Here is a 24,163-nt window from a genome sequence, read left to right on the forward strand (position 1 = left end):
GTCCTTAAGCAGTTAAGCCAAGAATGTTCCTAGACTGAAGAGGCAGATCACGATGACATGTCAATGTCTTCAACATATTACCTCCGCACATAGCCCAGATTATCTGCCTCCGTTATGCAAGTTGTTTTTTTATAGGAACCATGGGTCATATTGTGTCTTTGTTAATGAAAGATGTTTTTACGCGCAAGTTACTTTAGTTCGTATATAGAAACGTTTCGTCTTTCAATCAATGTTTAAAGCTAGTTGTTTGGTGTGGCGGTCGTTTAGTGTTGAAGCTAAATCCTCATCGAAGCAAGAATTAATTCTACCTGTCTCTCACACCATTGAGAAGTAGAGGTAACGTGAAATCACACCTCCACGTCTAAGGAGCCAGGATTCACTGTGATGAGTTGTGTCCCTATCGCCAGGATCCACTGATTGTAGGTTCTACACACAGATTCGGCTGTATTCCCGGGCCTGGGACAAGCCTCACGATAGCATCAGGGCTTAATGGCCTTCTCATTTACAACCGTAAAACAGCATTACTCAGCCGTACGCTGGGGTGTTCCAGACAAGGATTCGTGCCCAGGTATGTTTTGCCAGGACAGACAGAACAGTCGTGCACAATCGTGTCATTCCGGGACAAGTAATAGTCGTGCACATTCGTGTCATTCCGGAACATTCGTGTCATTCGTGGAACAAGAACAGAACTCTCGTGCACATTCGTGTCATTCAGGGGAAGTAGAACTCTCGTGCACATTCGTGTCATTCCGGGAGAAGTAGAACTCTCGTGCACATTCGTGTCATTCAGGGAGAAGTAGAACTCTCGTGCACATTCGTGTCATTACGGAACAAGCACTACAGTCGTGCACATTCGTGTCATTCCGGAACAAGCAAAACAGTCGTGCACATTCGTGTCATTCCGGAACAAGTAAAGCAGTCGTGCACATTCGTGTCATTCAGGGAGAAGTAGAACTCTCGTGCACATTCGTGTCATTACGGAACAAGCACTACAGTCGTGCACATTCGTGTCATTCCGGAACAAGTCTTGCACGCTCGTGGAATTCAGGGAGGAACAGAATAATCTTGTCCAGGCGTTTAAATTCTTACCGGGATAGAAATGGTTTGTAGATTCCGAGATGTGCAGAAACCAACTACCGTAAAATTACATACTGTGAACAAGGAACGAGAAATTACGAACTGAAGATCCAAAACAAACAGTACATTCAGTAACGGATGACCCATGAAGGTCCTGGTTAGAAATAAGAATAAGAAATGCGTGCATCAATCCTTGCCGGTAAGCAATTACGAGTAGATGTTTTTCTTTTCTTTGAGTGAGTGAGTGAGTATGGTTTTACGCCGCTTTTAGCAATATTCCAGCAATATCACGGCGGGGACACCAGAAATGGGCTTCACACATTGTACCCATGCGGGGAATCGAACCCGGGTCTTCGGCGTGACGAGCGAACGCTTTAACCATTAGGCTACCCCACCGCCTTCTTTTCTTTGACTGGTTTAACCTTTCCAATTATACTTAAGATATTGCCTAAGTACAATACACCCCAATTATATAGAAAAACAGCTGATTTTCACAATCTGTTGACATTTAAAAACGAAAATTGAAAATAAATACCAAAACAAAAATTCGTTTTGCAACACGCACTAATTCTGGACTAGTTTTCCTGTCATCCGTGCCGTCTGGTGGCCATACCCGTTCTTCTGGATAATGAGTGAGTGACTGCCCCACATAAGAAACATTCCAGCCACTTATCAACGAGGACATCAGAGATATATTTCACATGCAGGGAAGCAACCCTAACTTTGGAGTTTATAGCGAACGCTTGACCCACTACGCTACCACACAACCTCTGGGCAGGGCACACCCGTGAAGATCCGGGTTAGAATTGATCTTCAGTAACCCATGCTTGTCGTAGGAGGCGACCCGTGAAGATCCGGGTTAGAATGAACCTTCAGTAACCCATTCTTGTCGTAGGAGGCGACGAACAGGATCGGGTGGTCAGGTTCGCTGACTTGGTTGACATGTGTCATCGGTTCCCAACTGCGCATATCGATGCTCATGTTGTTGATCACTGGATTGTCTGGTTCAGACTCGAATATTTACACACCGCCGCCATATAGCTGGAATATTTCTGAGTGCGGCGTTAAACTAAACTCACTCACGCACTCACTCAGTAACGGGTGTCTACGTTGATTGACCTTGTATGTATTTCTCGCCTCTCAAACAAATCAATCTTATAAAAATTGTATCGAACAGCTTTATTGTTTCTGAACATGCTACAACAATATGCCCAAATGTAATGAATAATATTTTACGTTGAAACAGTTATGTACATCAATGCACAATCAAGGAATACATTGTAGCATATTATTTACAGAATACGTTGTAGCACCAATAGTCTATTCTTACTTTGAGTTGGATTGTTTAAATAGAATACGTTTGAATAAAACACATGTACGCCTTTATTGATCATCTTGGTTTATGTAAACACGTCAGAGGTGGATAGACGGTCAATGATCAAGGTTGGTTAGTATTTGACGCTTATACGATCCGTTAATATTTGATTATGAATTATTTGACATTTATATATCTGAGGTACAGACGTGGTTATAGAAACTTTAAAGTTATATTTTTATATAGTTGAACGTTTACTTTAAACTATTGGTTTCTATCTCAACATGGGCATTATAGACAATTCGCAGTGCTATTTTCATCAATAAAATGTCACGCATATCAACTGTCAAAAACGTCATCACTGGAAAAAGCATAATGACCTTTTTGAATCAAACTGTCGGTTATAAAAATGATTTTCTGATGTCTTAAATTAAGTTCGTTATTACACTTATTGAATATAGCTTGAATAATAACGATATTGACTTAAGTTAAAATATATGTAATGGTCATATATATGCGAGACTATGATACAATTTCTATCGGGTATAATTGAGACTAAAATACAAGTAACGTTTCATTCCAGTTCGTCTTGTTCCTACTGTTTCAAATAGGAGATAAATGCGACGACACGCGTGTGACATGTACAGTTCGTTGGATTTCATTTGATACCGATGAATTGCGCACTAACACAAAATTTAATAACTGCAACAAAACCAAATTTTGCACAGTCACATGAAATCGACCGACCAACTCTGATGATTTGTCTTATAATTTTGGGCACCCGAATAAAAAAGTTGTTTAACAAACGATCATTATTTTGTGGTCACTTTTCGCTATTTTTTACGAGAGGGGACCGTTTGCTGCTAGAACAGCCAGGTGTGTGAGTTGCACGTGTGAAATTGAAATTTCACTACACCCGCTTGTTGATTACCTTCAATTTATCGGCCTCAAATGAAATCATACGGACTGTAACTACAACCCTAAGATTTGAACTTACAATAATCACTGACCACCAAGCCACAAAAAAAGCACAAGCTCTCTGTGTCTCCTCAAGCAAAACTCGAAAGCCTAAATTTACCAAATTCCTAAGAAGCATGTGTAATGAGATAACCACGAGGGTGAAATGTGTTGAAAACACCCATTGGTGAATCATTTCCGCTTGTCGGAGACAGACACCATGGTACCAGTCCACCATCTGCGGCCATTACGGAATGAGTCTGCTAACGCAATCACAGCAGCTGTCTTTAAAAGAAATGCATGAACACAAAAACGAAAAACGCCCAGAAGTTTACACCGTTAAGGCAACCAGTCCATCATAGTTGAATCACTCATAACATATGCGTGAGACTCTTCAAGCTGCGTTAAACATCATCTAATGTCACATTGGTCGACTCGTGTACAGTCTAATACCCTTGTGTCGAACATTGTTTTCTCGAAGCGTATTCCTTCGGTTGTATCGAACGTCGGATAACTCGAATAATTTCACCAGAACATTGTTGACAGTACATTTGACAATAGTATACATTCCAATAAGAACTGTTAATAGATTCAATCCTCCATGAAACCAACCCAAAACTGCTTGTCAACTGTTCACACTGTTCAGCACAGACTCTCAATGACCCTTGAACATTCACTGGTATCAATGTATATCCTTCACACTCTGTGTTCGTCACGTCCTGGTAATTGATTTCAGTCAACACATAGTGTTGGTACATTTCATATGGAAATGAAGCTCACAAACATGTCCGAATATAGCCAGTAGGCCGGTGTTTATTCCACGATACATCAGTTCGACGTCGGTCTAAATCAACATGAAACAGCACAATCGCCACATGTTTAACGTCTTCGCACTGTCAACCACTTCTAACACAGGTTCGAGATTTAAGACTTATTTTGTTCGCTTGATATCCTTTTCTTCCCCTTCTTCTTTCCCTTCTTGTTCTTCTTCCTCCCCTTCCTCGACCTCCTCGTCAACTTCATCGAATCTTTGTCCAGTTGTGACGTGTCCACCTTTACGACGACGGCCACAGCGTTGGAGTCGACTGGGCATGGACCGTCTTCGACGGAGATGTCGTCAATGGCGATGTCGCCTTGGTAGCCTTTCTCGGTGATACCTTCGAAGGCGATCTGTGAAACAGTCGGGGAGATTTTCATAGTTTTCTGCATTTAATATATATCAAAATAATGTACCCAATGTCCTCTATATTTTGTATAGATCCAGATATTGTACCCAAGGTCCTCCATGTTTAGTATAGGTCCAGACACTGTACCCAATGTCCTCTATATTTTGTATAGATCCAGATATTGTACCCAATGTCCTCCATGTTTAGTATAGGTCCAGACACTGTACCCAATGTCCTCTATAGTTTGTATAGATCCACATATTGTACCCAATGTCCTCTATGTTTAGTATAGATCCACATATTGTACCCAATGTCCTCTATATTGTGTATAGGTCCAGATACTGTACCCAATGTCCTCTATATTTTGTATAGGTCCAGATAGTGTACCCAAGGTCCTCCATGTTTAGTATAGGTCCAGACACTGTACCCAATGTCCTCTATATTTTGTATAGGTCCAGATAGTGTACCCAAGGTCCTCCATGTTTAGTATAGGTCCAGACACTGTACCCAATGTCCTCAATATTTTGTATAGGTCCAGACACTGTACCCAATGTCCTCTATAGTTTGTATAGATCCAGATATTGTACCCAATGTCCTCTATATTTTGTATAGATCCAGATATTGTACCCAATGTCCTCCATGTTTAGTATAGGTCCAGACACTGTACCCAATGTCCTCTATAGTTTGTATAGATCCAGATATTGTACCCAATGTCCTCTATGTTTAGTATAGATCCAGACACTGTACCCAATGTCCTCTATATTTTGTATAGGTCCAGATAGTGTACCCAAGGTCCTCCATGTTTAGTATAGGTCCAGTCACTGTACCAACTGCCCTTATGCTTAGTATAAGTCAATATACTGTCCCTAACGCCTGTCCCTAGTATAAGTCAATATTTTGAACTCTATGTTTAGCGTAAGTCGATATACTGTAGCTAATGCCCTCTTTGTTTAGCATAAGCCAACATATTGTACCTAATGCCCTCTGTGTTTAGTATAAGTAAATATACTGTACCCAATGTCCTTTATGTTTAGCATAACTCAATATACTGCATTTAATGTCATCTATGTTTAGTATAAGTCAATACTAGTATACAGTACCGGATGCCCTTTATGTTTAGTATATGTACTGTACCCAATGTCCTATATTTATTGTAGATACTGTACCCAATGTCCTCAATATTTAGCATATACTGTACGTCAATATAGGTATATTGTACCCAATACCCTCAATGTTTAGTATACGTCAATATACTGTACTCAATGTCCTCTATGTTTAGTATAGCTCAATATACTACATTAAAAGTCCTCTATGTTTAGTATAAGTCCATATACAGTACCGGATGCCCTCTATGTTTTGTATAGGTCTTAATGCCATCTATGTTTAGTATAAGTCAATACTAGTATACAGTACCGGATGCCCTCTATGTTTAGTATAAGTCAATACTAGTATACAGTACCGGATGCCCTCTATGTTTAGTATATGTCAATACTAGTATACAGTACCGGATGCCCTCTATGTTTTAGTATAAGTCAATACTAGTATACAGTACCGGATGCCCTCTATGTTTAGTATAAGTCAATACTAGTATACAGTACCGGATGCCCTCTATGTTTAGTATAAGTCAATACAGTACCGGATGCCCTCTATGTTTAGTATATGTCAATACTAGTATACAGTACCGGATGCCCTCTATGTTTAGTATATGTCAATACTAGTATACAGTACCGGATGCCCTCTATGTTTAGTATAAGTCAATACTAGTATACAGTACCGGATGCCCTCTATGTTTAGTATAAGTCAATACTAGTATACAGTACCGGATGCCCTCTATGTTTAGTATAAGTCAATACTAGTATACAGTACCGGATGCTCCCTCTATGTTTAGTATAAGTCAATACTAGTATACTAGTATACAGTACCGGATGCCCTCTATGTTTAGTATAAGTCAATACTAGTATACAGTACCGGATGCCCTCTATGTTTAGTATAAGTCAATACTAGTATACAGTACCGGATGCCCTCTATGTTTAGTATAAGTCAATACTAGTATACAGTACCGGATGCCCTCTATGTTTAGTATAAGTCAATACTAGTATACAGTACCGATGCCCTCTATGTTTAGTATAAGTCAATACTAGTATACAGTACCGGATGCCCTCTATGTTTAGTATAAGTCAATACTAGTATACAGTACCGGATGCCCTCTATGTTTAGTAGTAAGTCAATACTAGTATACCTCTATGTTTAGTATAAGTCAATACTAGTATACAGTACCGGATGCCCTCTATGTTTAGTATAAGTCAATACTAGTATACAGTACCGGATGCCCTCTATGTTTAGTATAAGTCAATACTAGTATACAGTACCGATGCCCTATGTTTAGTATAAGTCAATACTAGTATACAGTACCGGATGCCCTCTATGTTTAGTATAAGTCAATACTAGTATACCCACCGGATGTCCTCTATGTTTAGTATAAGTCAATACTAGTCCTCTATATTTTGTATACACATATTGTACCGGATGCCCTCTATGTTGTATAGATCCACATATACTAATGTCAATACTAGTATCCACAGTACCCAATGTCCTCTATATTTAGTATAGATCCACATATTGTACCCAATGTCCCTCTATGTTTAGTATAGGTCAGATAGTATACAGTACCGGATGCCCTCTATATTTAGTATAGGTCTAGTATACAGTACCGGATGTCCTCTATGTTTAGTATGGTCCATACACTGTACCCAATGTCCTCTATGTTTGAGTATAGGTCAGACACTGTACCCAATGTCCTCTATGTTTAGTATGTCAGTATACTGTACCCAATGTCCTCTATAGTTTGTATCAATCCAGATACAGTACCCAATGTCCTCTATGTTTAGTATAGGTCCAGACACTGTACCCAATGTCCTCTATATTTAGTATAGGTCCAGATAGTGTACCCAATGTCCTCTCATGTTTAGTATATAGGTACCAGACACTGTACCCAATGTCCTCTATATTTTGTATAGGTCCAGATAGTGTACCCAATGTCCTCTATGTTTAGTATAGGTCCAGACACTGTACCCAATGTCCTCTATATTTTGTATAGGTCCAGATAGTGTACCCAAGGTCCTCCATGTTTAGTATGGGTCCAGTACTGTACCAACTGCCCTTTATGCTTAGTATAAAGTCAATATACTGTCCCTAACGCCTGTCCCTAGTATAAGTCAATATTTTGAACTCTATGTTTAGCGTAAGTCGATATACTGTAGCTAATGCCCTCTTTGTTTAGCATAAGCCAACATATTGTACCTAATGCCCTCTGTGTTTAGTATAAGTAAATATACTGTACCCAATGTCCTTTATGTTTAGCATAACTCAATATACTGCATTTAATGTCATCTATGTTTAGTATAAGTCAATACTAGTATACAGTACCGGATGCCCTTTATGTTTAGTATATGTCAATATACTGTACCCAATGTCCTCAATATTTAGCATACGTCAATATACTGTACCCAATGCCCTCAATATTTAGCATACGTCAATATACTGTACTCAATGTACTTTATGTTTAGCATAGCTCAATATACTGCATTAAAAGTCATCTATGTTTAGTATAAGTCAATATACAGTACCGGATGCCCTCTGTGTTCAGCAGAGATCCAGACACTCTACCCACTGTCCCAGTAACCGTACGCTACTGCTCTCACTTATTAGTATAGGTCCAGATACTCAACATAAAATGCTCTTTATAGTTTTGTATAGCTCCTTACGATGTATACAATGTACCCAAACATTCGGTATACCCGCACATATATAGATAGGCCTAGTGATACCCAATTAGGAAATGACTGAAGCATGTGTGAGTGTATCCACGGACTCGCATACGGTTGAAGCTGAGGACATAAATGTATTTCTGCAAGACGTGATCAGCTGTATGACGAGATGAGTACCTGGTATCCCGCCCGGGCCAGCTGTCTTGGAATGGCGAGTCTCGCGATGATCCACCAGTCACCTTGGTTACCAAACGCTCGCCACACGGATGTCACCTGGAATCCCCGTGCCTGTAACAGAGGGGTCAGAGGACATATAAACACAAAATGTCCATAGTTTTTGTTTGTTTAGGGTTTTTGGTTTTTGTTGTTTTGTTTCTTGCATGTGGGTTTTTCCTTTTCGTTTAGTGTTCTGTTGGCTGGTTGGTTTGTTGTTTAACGCTGCAGTCTGGACCAGAGAATCCAGTGATCAACAGCATGAGCATCGATCTGCGCAATTGAGGATACGATGACCTGTGTCAACAAAGTCAGCGAGCCTGACCACCCGGATTCCGTTTGTATGGGAGGGGATGGATTGTGTGCTTGTGAGATGGGGATGGTTGGGAATGGAGGCAGGTGCCCTTCTTGGTTGATGTTTTTTGTTAACTTTGAGAGATTTCTTTTCTGTATTTTAATTCGAGAAGGTGTGGTGCCTTTTTAGCTTTATATTTGTATTTATTTTACTTTTTTACTTTTTCTTTTACTTTTTACATATTTTTTCTTCATTTTAGGGGTGTGGGGTGTGTGCGTGTGTTTACATATCAAGATAATGCACGATATTGTTAACATTTTCTACGCCTTATATGCGCCCTTATGACAATCAGAAACAAATCTCAGCACCTAAGTCGGATACACGAGGTGTACTATACACTACTGCCGCGGTGTTAAAGATGCTGACATCAATAATTATTCACTTCCGGAGAAAAAGTAGTCGCGCTAACATTTACAGAGGACTTTCCAATATGCGCTATACATTCAACACTGTACCTGTACAGCAATGGGTGATTTTGTAATCCGGACAGAAGCCAGATAGTGAAGGGAAAGTAAGTATTTAATTCATATCAAGGAACGTCTTTCACCTTTGCCATAAAGAGACGCACATGCTTAAACCGCAAAGTCCGCCCGGAGCAGTGGGATATTAAAAACAATTTCAGTTCAGGGAAGAGCTTCGTATGTCTGTCGGCCTTTCAGTACAAGAATTATAATGATCAATTCAAAACATACAAGAAATTCCAACACGGAATCTCAACCTTAACATTCCCCATTCAACGTGTGTGCCCCACACCCTTGCGGTATCGAGGCCAAGAACAAGCTCTTGTAAATTCCATGCAGTATTCAGCGTTCTTCCTTTAAACGAATACGTGACACCCGGTGGGTTTTAAATGCCAGAATATCGATACTTCACCTGTGTATACAGCCTTTTAACTGCACATGACAAGCACTGTAAAGTCCATTCAATATAACGTATGAAGAAAAATTTAGCATATGTAAATTGTACATTGACAGTACAGACTAGCGCCTGTGTGACTGTATGTGTGTATGGTGTTCAGCTGTATGTCTGCCTACAGGAGACAGTGTGCTGTCAATAGTGTTATACACAACATACGTCACTGGATTTAGGTAGGTACAGCTGTCACAGGCACTACAACGTGACTACATCGTCACACCACCGACAGCATGGGACTACCACACTAACAACCGCCTCCGTGGTGTAGTGGTTAGAGCGTCCGCCAGGAGAGCGGAAGGTCGCGGGTTCGATCCCCGACCGCGTCATACCAAAAGACGTTAAAATATGGTACTTGTTGGTCCCTGCCTGGCGCTCGGCATTAATGGGTACAACAAGGACTGGTCGGCTCGGAGTCAGTATAATGTGTCTGAGTGGGGTATTCATGCTTCACTGCGGCATGGTATCTCAGTGGGCTAGCACTATAAAACCAGCTTAAGTCTGGGCTAGTACAAGCAGCCGCACATACACATACTACACGCATGCACGTCGTCATATGAGCAAAATATTATCAAGCACGACGTTAAACCCAATTTCACCTCACCTCACCTCACCTCACCTCACCTCACCTCACCACACTAACAATAAACAAACAACTCATAACTACTACCTTCATACACAGAAATAACAAGAGAGCTTTTCCTTTCTAAACATTTGAATTAACTGAAATATATTGGCGGAGTATTATTACACGCTATGTAAGTAATATGTGCATAATTGCATGTTGTCATTCTACCCAAACAGGTTACGCATTGTACACGGGCAAAGGACCTGGGCCTAGATTTTCGAAGCTCTCTTAGCGCTAAGATAGTCGTAAGTGCCATACATTAACATTAACTTACGACTATCTTAGCGCTAAGAGAGCTTCGAAAATCTAGGCCCAGAATAGTAGAGTATGTCTTTGTCCGCGAGGACTGTCATATTTCAACGTTTGAATATTCTATTTTATCAATAATTTTGGGACTTTTAATTTCACATTCAGAAAACCAACATTTATAACATTTCTTTCCAATTTTGGAGCGGCGATGACATCATAGTTTCCCAGACAGTGATTCAGATCGATTCTACGGATTCTAAAGGGTTTCTTTTCAATATCTGCACAGGAGCACATTTTCCTTCTGTTCTATATCCTCCTTCACCACATTGTTACAGGTTGCTAGGAGACCCGGTCAGGGCCGTTATTCTGTCTTTGTTTTATTGTACACACAGACATGGGAAACATGGCAACGTAAATAGTCGAGAAATATTCCATTAAAGGATATCAACAAGAAGTTTTATGGATTCTACCGTCTTTGCTATAACATGAGCACACTAGATTCTTCAATTCCCTTAAATCAGTTACATGGGTATATAATGTGTATCCGCTGGCTAGAATCAAAGGGATAGGAGAGAAATTACGTATATAATAACTATTGTGATTATCAATATTGTTTTGATATTGCATCATCATTGTTATTATCATTTGAAGGTGAGGTGAGGTGAGGTGAAATTGGGTTTTAACGTCGTGCTTGAGAATATTTCGCTCATATGACGACGTGCATGCGTAAGTATGTGTATGCGCGGCTGCTTGTACTAGCCCAGACTTAAGCTGGTTTTATAGTGCTAGCCCACTGAGATACCATGCCGCAGTGAAGCATGAATACCCCACTCAGACACATTATACTGACTCCGAGCCGACCAGTCCTTGTTGTACCCATTAATGCCGAGCGCCAGGCAGCGACCAACAAGTACCATAATAACGTCTTTTGATATGACGCGGTCTGGGAACGAACCCGCCACCTTCCGCTCTCCTGGCGGACGCTCTAACCACTACACCACGGAGGCGGCGGTTCTAGAAGGAGGACTAGGAGATTGTTTCAAGATATATCGGATAAATGACTTTTGATATCGTTCACGTCACGTACCTTTGCGTAGACGTTGAGTGTGCCGACGTGTCTACCGTACATGTGGTAATGGAAGCCCACACACTGCTGCTCCATGCCGCGGTATAGCGGGGAGAAAATGATGGCGTTGTTTCCTCTTGCCTTGGCGGACGCCTCGATGTACATGAAATGACCTGAAGTATGACAAATGATATGAAGTTGATACAAGATGAACTGATACAAAACTCTAGGATTATATGGTCGTATTGTAGCTGTATGGAAACATGGTGTCACGTTATGTTGTAGCAATATAGGAATACGGTATCACGTCATATTGGAGCAGCGTGCTATGATGACGTCATATTGTAATAAAGTGGATATAAGACGCCAGGTCGTGGTAATATACACAGATTATATGACGTCACATTGTTCCCATATGATATGAAAATATTAAATTGCACAGGTGATGTGACGTCATATTGTAACAATTAGGCAGATATGACGTCACGTAGCAATATGGTCAGATATGACGCCATACTATAGCACTGGGACAGAAGCTATGCTTTGAGGAAAGTTATTCGTTTAAATGTGTAGTTTCTGTTCTGGGTGTTTTTATCTTCTTACTGCAACAATGTTCTTCCTGACTTCTATCTTGGTTTGGGGGTTCTGTTCCTGCACGTTCTTGTGGGTTTAACGACACTTGCATGTGCTTATGAATGTTCATGACATGATGTAACCATTCAAACTGGCATTATACCCCACTAACTCACTCACTCACTCAGTCAATAACTATGGCCGTGTTACGAAAGGTCATGTCAACACTTGCTTCCTCTTGTGGCTGTTCGGGGCGGTGGGGTAGCCTAGTGGTTAAAGCGTAGGCTCGTCACGCCGAACACCCGGGTTCGAATCCCCACATGGGTACAATGTGTGAAGTCCATTTCTGGTGTCCCCCGCCGTGATGTTGCTGGAATATTGCTAAAAGCGGCGTAAAACCAAACTCAGTCAGTCAGTCAGTCTTGTGGCTGTTCACTTAGTTCTTTCCATCAGTATACATGGAACCCATGGCAACTTCTGGGTCCATACATGTGGCTACATGCCCATTCACCGGACCATTCACGTGAAACCCTGCCGATAATTTAGTGCAGCCACAACGTTACACGGCCCTTCAGTGCCCTAATATAAACCAATGTGGCCTGTTTATATGTTAGTTTAAGATAACTTCCAAAATGGGTGGGAACTCGCTACATTTCAAGTGATTTTACAACTTTCAGAGGTTTGTTTACATCAGATCTTCATGTTCACGTGAGAATATACACAGCCGAGAATTTGCTTCCCTCAAGTTCATTCACAATGAAGTTTCTTCAGTCCAATAACCACATAGGCAAATGCTTAACATGAATTTTCTTCAGTCACATTGAACACACTGACAAAGGTTTAACATGAATATTCATTTAGCCAGCGTGAGGGATCGTGAATCATTTACAGGTACAATCCGGGTCATCACGTTAGCACGTGGCTGGTGTCACGTGTGGTCTACAAACTCTGTATATTGGCAAGGAGGACTCAGTTCAATATCTGTGAATGTGGAAGGGTTATTAACCTATCTGTGTTCGCGTTTTAGACGTCTTGGTACACTAATATCTTGCCTACCCGTGTTGGCTTTAGTGGTGTGTTTTATGCGGTATGTACATCTAGTATATCAACCTACCTACCCATTTTACAGGTGTGTGTTCGCATCACAGGTGTGATCTTTAGAAGGCCCGGTGCTGCCCGAGGGGTTATCAACCCCTTGGCTCTCTAGTATATCAAATTGAAGACGTCGGAGTCGTTGGTCTGGATAAAGCCGCAGTCATAAGGGTCTTCAAACCCACAAAAGGAGGCAGTTTTAGCTGAAATCAGGCAAAACAAACACACATCATTACACTGCTGCATTTTCTCTCAATTTTGCTGATACATACACAGTTTATCATTCGAAAACAATTATCATACATCGTTGATATATTACAGGAGGCTATTTTTCAACTCAAAGTACAAATACCATAATACATTTTTTTTAAATCTATTTTTACAAAATGAAAAAATAATGCTCCTCTTCAATTTGAACTTTTGATTTGGACGAGAACATTTCTAAATGAGAAACTTTAATTATTGAAACCATAACAACAAGTAAATCTTGGTTAAGTAGCTTGTCGGATGTGGAGGACAGGACTTTAAAAATAAAGCTAAGTGTAATGTCTTCGTTAGACATGGTCGCCCCTGCTTGCGTGTTTGGCAAACTCCCAGCCTTAATCTCCAACCCACCAACAGACGCGAAACGGGGCTCCATCATTCTGATAAGGTAAACGCTCAGGTATTCCATCACACAGCATCACAGGCTCTACTGCCGTGTAGACATCCACTTACACCACTGCTGACATTACATTACCCAGAGATGCTGAGATCACATAACCCAGAGATACCGACATGCATTATCCAGAGATACTCTACACGGAGGAGGCTGATAAACGTTTGACAGACGTGCAGTTGGAGTGAGTGAGTTTAGTTTTACGCCGCTTTTAGCAATATTCCAGCAATATCAAAGCGGGGACACCAGAAATGGGCTTCACACATTGTGCCCATGTGGGTAATCGAACCCGGGTCTTCGGCGTGACGAGCGAACGCTGTAACCATTAGGCCACCCCAACGCCCCTGATAGCCATAGGGTTAGTGACTAAGTTCTGGGTTAACTGTATCACATTAACACCAAGGCGTGTCAGCCGAATGAATGAGGACCACCTGAGGTGATCCAGGTCCTCTACTATTATAGACTTCCAACAAGGCCAATACCAATTTTTGGACCTGAAACGTATTTACCGAGGTCGAAGTTAAGATGAAGTATGATCACAGAACGCTAAACTATGGACATAATTAAGAACAGAAAATAAACATATTTTACGCATCACAACTTTTGAGTTACAGTCGAACACGCTTTTTTCGTCGATTTTAAAGAGCCTCTTAGGTCTCTTGCGCAAAAGTTGTTTGATCAAGATTACAGCATTCAAAACCATAGTAAATCTTCCACACTGTTTCATGGCAGACACGTGGAGAACATTTCCAAATTTGATGCAAAGATGCACAAAATTTGACGCATCTGTGACACATATCATGTCCGATGCAAAGATGCACAACGATTTGAGAGAAATGCACCCTTTTGACTTGTTAAATATGCCCCAGTGCTTTTTAACAGTTAACTAAGCTTTGCATGTGTCTATGCTCCCTACCAGAGCAACAAGCGGTCACCTTTCCGCATCTGGCGTCAATACGATTTGATAGAAATGCACCCTATTCTGACCTGTTGAATATGCCCCAGTGCTTTTTAACAGTTAACTAGGCTTTGCATGTGTCTATGCTCCCTACCAGAGCAACAAGCGGTCACCTTTCCGCATCTTGGCGTCATTACGATTTGATAATGATTCACAAGCACATGTTCATAATATAGTAGGAAACACACAATAGACGATGTATAATGATTATGGAAAGAGTTTTGCCGGTTTTATTAATTACCTGAGTTATTTTCTAAGAAGTAATAAAACTGCACAAGCATAAAATATATATCTATATTAAATGGCGACTGAATCGAAGATGAACATAGCAAACTTTGTCTCATAACAGAGTGTGTTCGCGGTCACATATACCCGTCACAACTGCACGTCACTTTATGAAAGAGACACTGTGTACGTCCAGCGAAGTCTGACGGTTTAAAGATGCAATATTTACGCATGGTAGGTGGTTAAAGGTAGGCATGTGTTTACCAGTGCCCTTGTCGAAAACAGAGTCGCCTTGAATTACATGTACGTCTCTTTACGTCCACGCCAATTACCCAGGCCCTAACTGCTCTTCACAAGTCTGTGTTTGACTATAGACATTTAGACATAAATAGTTTTATATTGTATAAATGCCAGTCACACAGTAGAGTTACGCTATGTGTCTTGTCATGAATAAACGTTATTGACAAGACAGACCCATGCAGCATCAGTGCATGCTTGGTATTATCCTTGCTCTCGGCCCTCTTTACAAAAGGAAAATGTGTTTTGAAGGTTTTTAAACCACTGAAACGGAAACTATTTCTTCTAGCTGAATGGACTCCTAATTGCGCCGAGTTCAAGGCTAGATACCTACAGCGTCGTGGCAGAAGAATTCAAGTTACCTCTTAACGATTTCGACTTGCGGTACTCTAAGGCTAAAAGATCGGTGTTTAATTGATCGAATTATTTGTTAATTTTCGTCATAATAGGCTGAAGCACGGGCGTGAAGATGGTGTTAGTGATGGGTTGAATAGGTGACTGGAAACCTAAAGGGATGACGAAAGCATGTAGCATGACGATGTGTTTTTGTGGTGAGATTAAAACGGTCAAGGTGAAATTTTAAAGTTGTAGACAGTCACAAAATACGCTTTTAGTGTGGTTTTGGATTTTCAGTCTCAAATGAAATAACGCAAGTGTAAAGCTAAATCAATGATAAAAGTGATTTCAGGGTTTTGCATTGTGAAATTAAGTTATATATGCATGTGAATGAAATGAAGTAACAGGTGCATGCATATGAAATAAGTGAGTGAGTTAGTATGGTTTTACACCACTTTTAGGAATATTCCAGCAACATCATGGCGGGGACACCTGAAATGGGCTTAACACATTGTACCCATGTGAAGAATCGAACCCGGTGTGGCGTGACGAGCGAACGCTTTCACCACTTGCCTACCCCACTGTCCCGGGTATTTATGAAGTAATGTTCAAGGTGCATGTACATGAAATATAGTTCACGTTACAGATTCATGTACATGTAGCGAAGCACATGTAACAAACTTGGTCTCACCTAAGGCAAGTTACAGCTGTTCAGAATTGTAGTGAACGGGTACCCGTTGTAAATAGATTGTTATATGACTGTTGTAGAGCACGGTGAGCTATTGACCGGGGGTAATGTTAGCGCTTTGAGCATTCACCTTGTGTATGGAAGTAGTGAATATGGGAGTTCACATATTATTATTATTACTATTGATATGTTCTCCTCAATAATTACATCATAAAACATCCAAGGAGACATGTCCATAACAATCTCAAAACTGCAAAACATTTTCTTCGTTCTTCACAATTTTAATGTGTGTACAATAAATGATCTATGTTTTAGACGTTAGCAAATTCCAGATAATATCTGAAATACGATATAATCTTCCCCAGGTAGCAATCATTTCGTTTGTAAGGGGGCGGTGAGGTAGCCTAGTGGTTAAAGCGTTCGCTCGTCACGCCGAAGACCCGGGTTCGAATCCCTACATAGGTACAATGTGTGAAGCCCATTTCTGGTGTCTCCCACCGTGATGTTGCTGGAATATTGCTAAAAGCTGCGTAAAATTAAACTCACTCACACTCATTCAATTGTAAGGCGCCCCGAGCAGTCCACAAGTAATATTTTGAAGATTATTTTTTTATCTAATACGAATACGTGTTCTACGTTTAGGAAGCGGCAAAGTAAATACTTTTGCCCATTCAATCTATGTTTACACTTGGCGTAAAAAATGCATGTTTTTACAAAGACCATTTCAACAAATCTGAGTGCACTTATCCTCAATGGACAAAAAATGAATGTTTGATGAAACTGTAGGTGAAGTGCCATTGAACGACTGTTATAATTATACAAGCGTTGGGTCTACATTGTACGTTGTGCACATACACTACCAACCTTTGTGAGTTCGGAGAAACATCCTAACGGACATGTTTGCGGGTATTGAAATACCTTTCATTCTTATGGATGATTGTGCTGACGGTAGTTGTTTTAGTACATCGTCTAGGGGATTACTCTTAAACCAAACACTGTCTGGAGTATTTATCTCCTTGTGTTGCGTATTAAATATTTGGCAGATACACAGCTGTTTCTGAGTCTGTCTGTATACTTGTAGAAAACGCTGTTTAAGTATATTTGATTTAATAATAAGTTCAAACAAGTGAGTCTTTGGATTGGTATGAGCTTTCTGTCTCGGAATTCTACGGAATGTCTGTAATTAGCCACCGGGGTGTGAGTGAGTGAATATAGTTTTACGCCGCTTTTAGCAATATTCCAGCAATATCACGGCGGGGGACACCAGAAATGGGCTTCACACATTGTACCCATGTGAGGGAATTGAACCCGGGTGTTCAGCGTGACCAGCGAACGCTTTAACCACTGGGCCACCACACCGCCCCGCCACCAGGGAATGACTACGCAAGGATATATGCTTGATAACATAGTCTCAAATGTCTAAAATTGTATATTTATTCAGCATATATTCATATGATTTTAATAGTAACAAAACACTACAACACTTTTGCTATTACCATAACTATTATATACAAATCAATAACTTTTGCTATTACCATAACTATTATATACAAATCAATAAACTGTCATGACTAGCTCTCGACTAGATATTGACAGTGTGACATATTATACAGATATCATAAACGGGTGTTTTTTACAATACATAACGTCTGTACTTGTATATGTACAACCTTACATTGTCAATCAACCGTACAGTCACGTGATTACTGCTGTTAGATGGATATAGAATCCATTCACCGTCGACCTCGTTTCACAAACACTAAGGTTCAAAACGAGTGCATTTTTTAGAATTTACTTTGAAAAATAAACATAAGGTTCTATTTACGACAGTCCATGACTTCATAAATTTTAATCTCTAAATATATGTTTGAAAGAGTTCAAAAGAACTTTGTGAACGTAGCACTTTAATTACGTGATGTATTTGCACAAATGTGGCTTGTATTTTTAACACCAGATGGAAGCATGATATTTCAAGTATGAGCAAACCTCGGTGTTTGTATAGAGCGTACATGTTTGTAAATATGGGCGACGGGATGAATATCTTGTTGTATATGACATCACAGAGTGTCGGGATTACATGACTTTGCTCTTCCATAGCAGCATCACCTATAACACAGGCACAACAGATGGAGGTCAGTTCCCCGATCCACAAAGCGTTCGTAAAGGTTACGACCTGTCGTAACTATAGTTTATCATAGTCTTACGAATGTGGAAGGACTAAGAACGTTTTGTGGATCGGGACCCAGGATTAGAACTGGGAATCTGAAAAGCGAAGACGCAAACAGCTAGACTCGATTATCGCCCTTTCATGTATACGGATGCTCGAAATATTGTCATTCCTTGGTATATGCGTCCTAGTCTAGGTGTGACTATAATTATGAGCATGGTATATCACCAGAGAAAATTAATCATTTTTCATCATTTATCATCTTATATCGTGATAAGCTCGTTATTGATTCACAGACAACAACAAAATAGAATAGATGGCTGATGGCTGCGGGGTCAGATTGAATCGAGATACATTTCATGCACTGTTAACAATAGCTACTGCTTCAACTTTACTGACCGCGGTCAAAAGAAAGTCCACACCCAGGTTTGATGTTGACTAAAAGTAACAAAGAAGAAATGGGTGCTCGATTTTGATGTGTTTCATCCGGGTATCAGAGTTGTGATTTGGACATTACGTTTGTAGTGTCTCAGCGACTAATTGCAGCCTTGTAACGTCTTGATAACGCCTGTGATCTATTTATAAGATCCAATTTTCAAGTGTATTCTTCCTTTTGTCCGGCAGTTCTTCTACCATGTTAAAGTCACAAGGGAAGAATATAACACCTGGTATATACTGAGTCAGTGCTGTACGTACAACCATGGCAACTGTTCACATGACAGGTTTGAGAACTGAACACTGAGCCAAGCGTGAGTGAGTGAGTATGATTTTACGCCGCTTTTAGCAATATTCCATCAATATCACTGCGGGGAACAGCAGAAATGGGCTTCATACATTGTACCCATATTGGGAATCGAACCTGGGTCTTCGGCTTGATGAGCGAACGGTTTAACCACCAGGCTACGCTAGCGTCTGTTTTGTAGTATGGCCTTGAACTTTGACGGTATGGGCAGTCAAGGTCAGCACTCGTGTAAGGAACAATGATCCTTAAGTGAATTTGTTATTTTTGTTTTACGCCGCATTCAACATTAGGCCAGCTAGATCAAGCCGAGGCCGTACAAACCAGTGATTAATATCATGAGCAACTAAGGACTAAGATGACGCAGCATTAATAGAAGTCACCGCACCTTCTCAATCCATTTTAGTCAATATATCAATTTACAGTACTGTGGACTGACAGTAGCCGTCCGAGGCAGGTTTGGCCTTTCAAACAAACATCCTGATCATATCTTACAGGTTATCAATTTTTCTCTAATTCTTCTCTTCCGTGTAGACTTCTCAAATAATCTGCTGTCACATACCATGAATTGTTTGTGGGTCAGGCGAAGGAAAGTAGATCTAAATCACCAAAAGGTTAAACTATTTATCTCGAATTTAACGTCTTTTTTATTATTTAGATGTCTATTGTGACCTTACCGCAGCTGGAGGTGGCGTGAGATATATCCTTATTACCTCAATTTTGAGGTGTTAGGAGGGTGTAACCAAGCCATCAGCCTATTTAAATGTTTACTAAATAAATCACAAGGTAATGGAGACAGCGGGGTAAATATCAATTCCTAGTAAAATATAGGTTTCGATTAAGGTCTTAAGATAAGCCCACACACGTTTATTATGTAACCTGATGGTTTTTTAACGAGGCAAAGACCTCATGCACATTGCTATTAAATAAATATACCACACTCCATTGTTGCTTACAAAGCTGTGATATTTAATTTACTACTATCTGTTTTAGATATAATATAGTGCCTTGTGTCTCATAGGCCGTAAGTATGTTATATTATATTGAATGTTTTAAAGTCTATGTATGTTTTATATATAACATGTGACACACAAATAAAAATATTTTTTCTTCTTCTCTTCTTCTTCTTTAACTGCTTGGCGCTTTTCACATTTTGAATACTTATCCTACAGTATCAGGCGTGTGCGTGCGTACGTGCGTGGTATATTTCAGTTTTAACATTCATACTGAGGTCTATGATCACAGTATTTAATTTTCAAAAGGATTTGTTCGAGCCCAAAGAGCTCATTATATCATACATTATAACTAAGCGTTGTTTCAATCCTTCTGTCACCATGGTTCAACCTAGGAGAACCTATTAGATGCTGCATTAATTGTGCTGAAGGTGAGCTAACGTAACTGTCCTATGCATTCAGACATAAGTTCTAATTTTGATTTCAGCAATATATTGTAGTGACGAATACATGGTTTTATCTGATTACACACGTCCTGGGCCCAGTTCCACAAAGCGCGTAGCGCAAGGACGAACGTAACATCTATCCTTTACCGTAGACTTACGACGGTCAAAGATACGATTGCTTTGTGGAAGCCTGGGCCTAGATTTTCGAAGCTCTCTTAAAGAGCTTAGATAGTCGTAAGTTAATGTTAATGTATGGTACTTACGACCAGCTTAACACTGGGAGAGCTTCGTACTTACGACTATCTCAGCTCTAGAGAGCTTCGAAAATCTAGGTCTTAGTTTTTAATGTTCAACTGGGATATAACTGTTTATACAGCCTAAACCCTTTTATAATACGTTAACTCGAGTAGGTTGCGTACCTTATGTTCTTAATGCCTCCTACACGGATGTAAATACCGCATGTTACTGTACCTGTATTATAGTTGATGGCTTGTGTACTCTAAACGGTATTTTAAAGTGCATAAAATGTTGTAAATAAGATGTGACTTTAGCCTCACGACCTTTCACGAAAAGAAGGTGAACATTAATGAGTGCGTTTGGTTTTACAGCGCTTTTAGCAATATTGCAGCAACATCACGGCGGGGAGACACGGACGTATATATATGTACCCATGTCGGGAATCGAACCCAAGTATTTGACATGACGAGCTAACGCTTCAACCGCTTGGGTACCCACCGCCCCCTTAACATTAGTGTCCCTATATGAGTACATATGTATTTACCAGCGCACGTATATATAAATGTATGTAATTACCATTTCTTTAATCTGTCATTGAAATGTCTTCAGCACCTGCTGAGTTGGCTGAATGGGAGTTATATCCTCCTGTGTGAAGGGACCCTCTACCGAGTACTGCTAGGTTAACTGCTATTATCTGTCAGCCTGACCTATTGGGTTGTGACCAATGGAAAAATGTCTGTATAAACCCTCCCTGTTACTGGACCTGTGTGTGTGGAAACACGCCTCATTGCAACTGTTGATCACAAACACACCTTTTTATATGACACGTAATGACAAAGAATTCTATTTTTAATATCTTACCTGACTTGATGTTAGATTAATATGTGTTTGCATAAAATTACTTCTTTTCCTTGTAACAATATGTGCCATCTTAAACTAAGATTCAAATCACTATGCTTCCACACGGTTAGTGAGTGAGTGAGTGAGTTTAGTTTTACGCCGTACTCAGCAATATTCCATCTATATGGTGCCGGTCTGTAAATAATCAAGCTAATAGCGTGTTATTGTTTCCCAACGATGCAGCTTGTAGCACCTGACCACTGGTGAACTGGAGCTTATGTTTCGTCCTTATTAGTATGACTTGGTTTTGGTTGCTGTTGTTTAACGCCCAAATTCCAGATATATTGTGGCGGTCTGTAAATAAACGAATATGAGCCAGACAATCTAGACATCAACAGCATGGGCATCGTTCTACGCAATTGGGCTACGATGACATGTGTCAACCAAGTCAGCCAGCCTGACCACCCGATCCCGTTAGTCGCCTCTCACGACAAGCATGGGTTGGTGAAGACCAGTTCTCACGGTCTCCACACGATCTATGTTGGAATGTGTGTGTGCCTTGGGCTCGCTGCGGGTAGAGGTTTATAAACATTTACTACCGGGGAAAAGGAAAGTACACACCAATGTTTGATGATGAAACAAAACAGAAGTGATTATTGATGCTGATGTATTTGATATGAGTATAATAGCTGAGTTTTAGATATTACGTTTGCAGTGTTTCAATGACTATTTTCAGTCTAGTAACGTTTTGAACATGTTTTTGTAATGTTTTGGTACACTCACTTACAAACGCTACTGACTCAAACACAGTTGAAGAATTGTCATCTGTAGGAGTGGAAACAATTGTTTTGAAAACGTTTGCACTTTTTGTGTATGCTTCCTGTTGCCGGGCGGGTAATAGTACCATTGTGAAAAGGCTGGAACATCGGTGGAGAACCATAATCATCATTCTCTCTCACTCACTCACTCACTCACTCATACTCTCACTCACTCACCTATCACTCACCCTCATTCACTCACTCACTCACCCATCATTCACTCACTCACTTATCACTCTCACCCTCACTCTAACTCTTATTGATAACAAACTGAATTTTAATATAAACACAGATGCTATATTCAAGAAATGTCAACAAAGGTTACACAAATCTCACAAATTGAGATCTTTCAATGTTAATCAATCAATTATGTGTCTATTCTATCAGTGCTTTATACAGAACGTTCTGGGGGGTTTTCTGTACAATGCTGGTATGGAACCTTGTCACTTAAAAAAACGTCTCACCAGAATAGTTTTATTAGCCAGTAAAATTGCAGCTGTACCTTTGCTAACCTTAATGAAATATATGAAGAAAGAGTTCTCAAGTCAACCCGTAAGATTATATTTGATCCAGATCATCCCATCCAATATAAATATAAATTACTGCCTTCTAGGCGCCGTTATAATTTACCCCGTTTTAAATCCAATCGTGCCATGAAATCCTTTGTTCCTGCGAGTATTAATCTTTTAAATGATTCCTAGTGTTTGTCTTACCTTGTTAGCGTGCTATATGTGTGTTATTTATTGTATGAAAATAGTTTAATCATTTTATCAATGTTTGAGCTCTGTACTTTACACAAGAATTCCCTCACGGGTAATAAAGTATTGTCACTGTTATTGTCATTGTCGTCACTCACTCACTCACTCACTCACTCACTCACTCACTCACTCACTCACTCACTCACTCACTCACTCACTCACTCACTCACTCACTCACTCACTCACTCACTCACTCACTCACTCACTCACTCACTCACTCACTCACTCACTCACTCACTCACTCACTAACTGGACAGTTTGTGTCCACCTGTGAGCTACCGACTAAGTCACTGACCTGTGTCCGGCAAGGGTAGTAAGTTAATGCTCGGCCGACATGAACCAATATATACTACTGTGACGGGATTCAGTAATGAATTCCTTCTTTGTGAAACACCGCAATAACGTGACGGACATGTACCAATAGTGACCTGTATTCTTATTTGTTCGGGTAGTAGCGGCACGGCATAGGGGCTGCAGTAAACAACACTCACTTGTCTGTGAGCGTCTTGCGCAAGATCGGGGGTCAATGCCCTGACCGTGTCATACCAACATACGATACTTGTTGTTACGCCGCCTGGGCCAGCATAAAACAAGGACAGGTCGGATCAGAATCGGTACTATTTGTCGGGGGTTGGATTAACCGGTTAAAACTGTGGCAAGATAGCTCAGTAGG

At 40.3% G+C, this 24,163-nt stretch overlaps 1 protein-coding gene across 4 annotated transcripts in view; it reads right to left on the reverse strand.

Annotated features, from left to right (window-relative positions):
- Positions 1–3,248: 3,248 nt before the first annotated feature.
- The window catches only part of LOC124272625 (MAM domain-containing glycosylphosphatidylinositol anchor protein 1-like), a 39,558-nt gene continuing 18,643 nt past the window's right edge, over positions 3,249–24,163 (reverse strand). For 3 of the 4 annotated variants that reach the window (XM_046707822.1, XM_046707824.1, XM_046707823.1), the window contains exons 2-5: positions 13,413–13,573; positions 11,727–11,881; positions 8,460–8,570; positions 3,249–4,519 (exon numbers count right to left, since the gene is read on the reverse strand). In XM_046707822.1, the coding sequence (XP_046563778.1) occupies positions 4,274–4,519; positions 8,460–8,570; positions 11,727–11,870 (501 nt within the window). In that variant the 5' untranslated portion in view covers positions 11,871–11,881; positions 13,413–13,573 and the 3' untranslated portion in view covers positions 3,249–4,273. Of the gene's footprint in view, positions 4,520–8,459; positions 8,571–11,726; positions 11,882–13,412; positions 13,574–24,163 lie in introns of those variants that run through there. The other variant, XR_006897376.1, reaches the window with a different exon arrangement.

The sequence above is a fragment of the Haliotis rubra genome, unplaced genomic scaffold, assembly GCF_003918875.1.
Source record: "Haliotis rubra isolate DU_JTF1 unplaced genomic scaffold, ASM391887v1 Scf171, whole genome shotgun sequence".
Taxonomy (NCBI): domain Eukaryota; kingdom Metazoa; phylum Mollusca; class Gastropoda; order Lepetellida; family Haliotidae; genus Haliotis; species Haliotis rubra.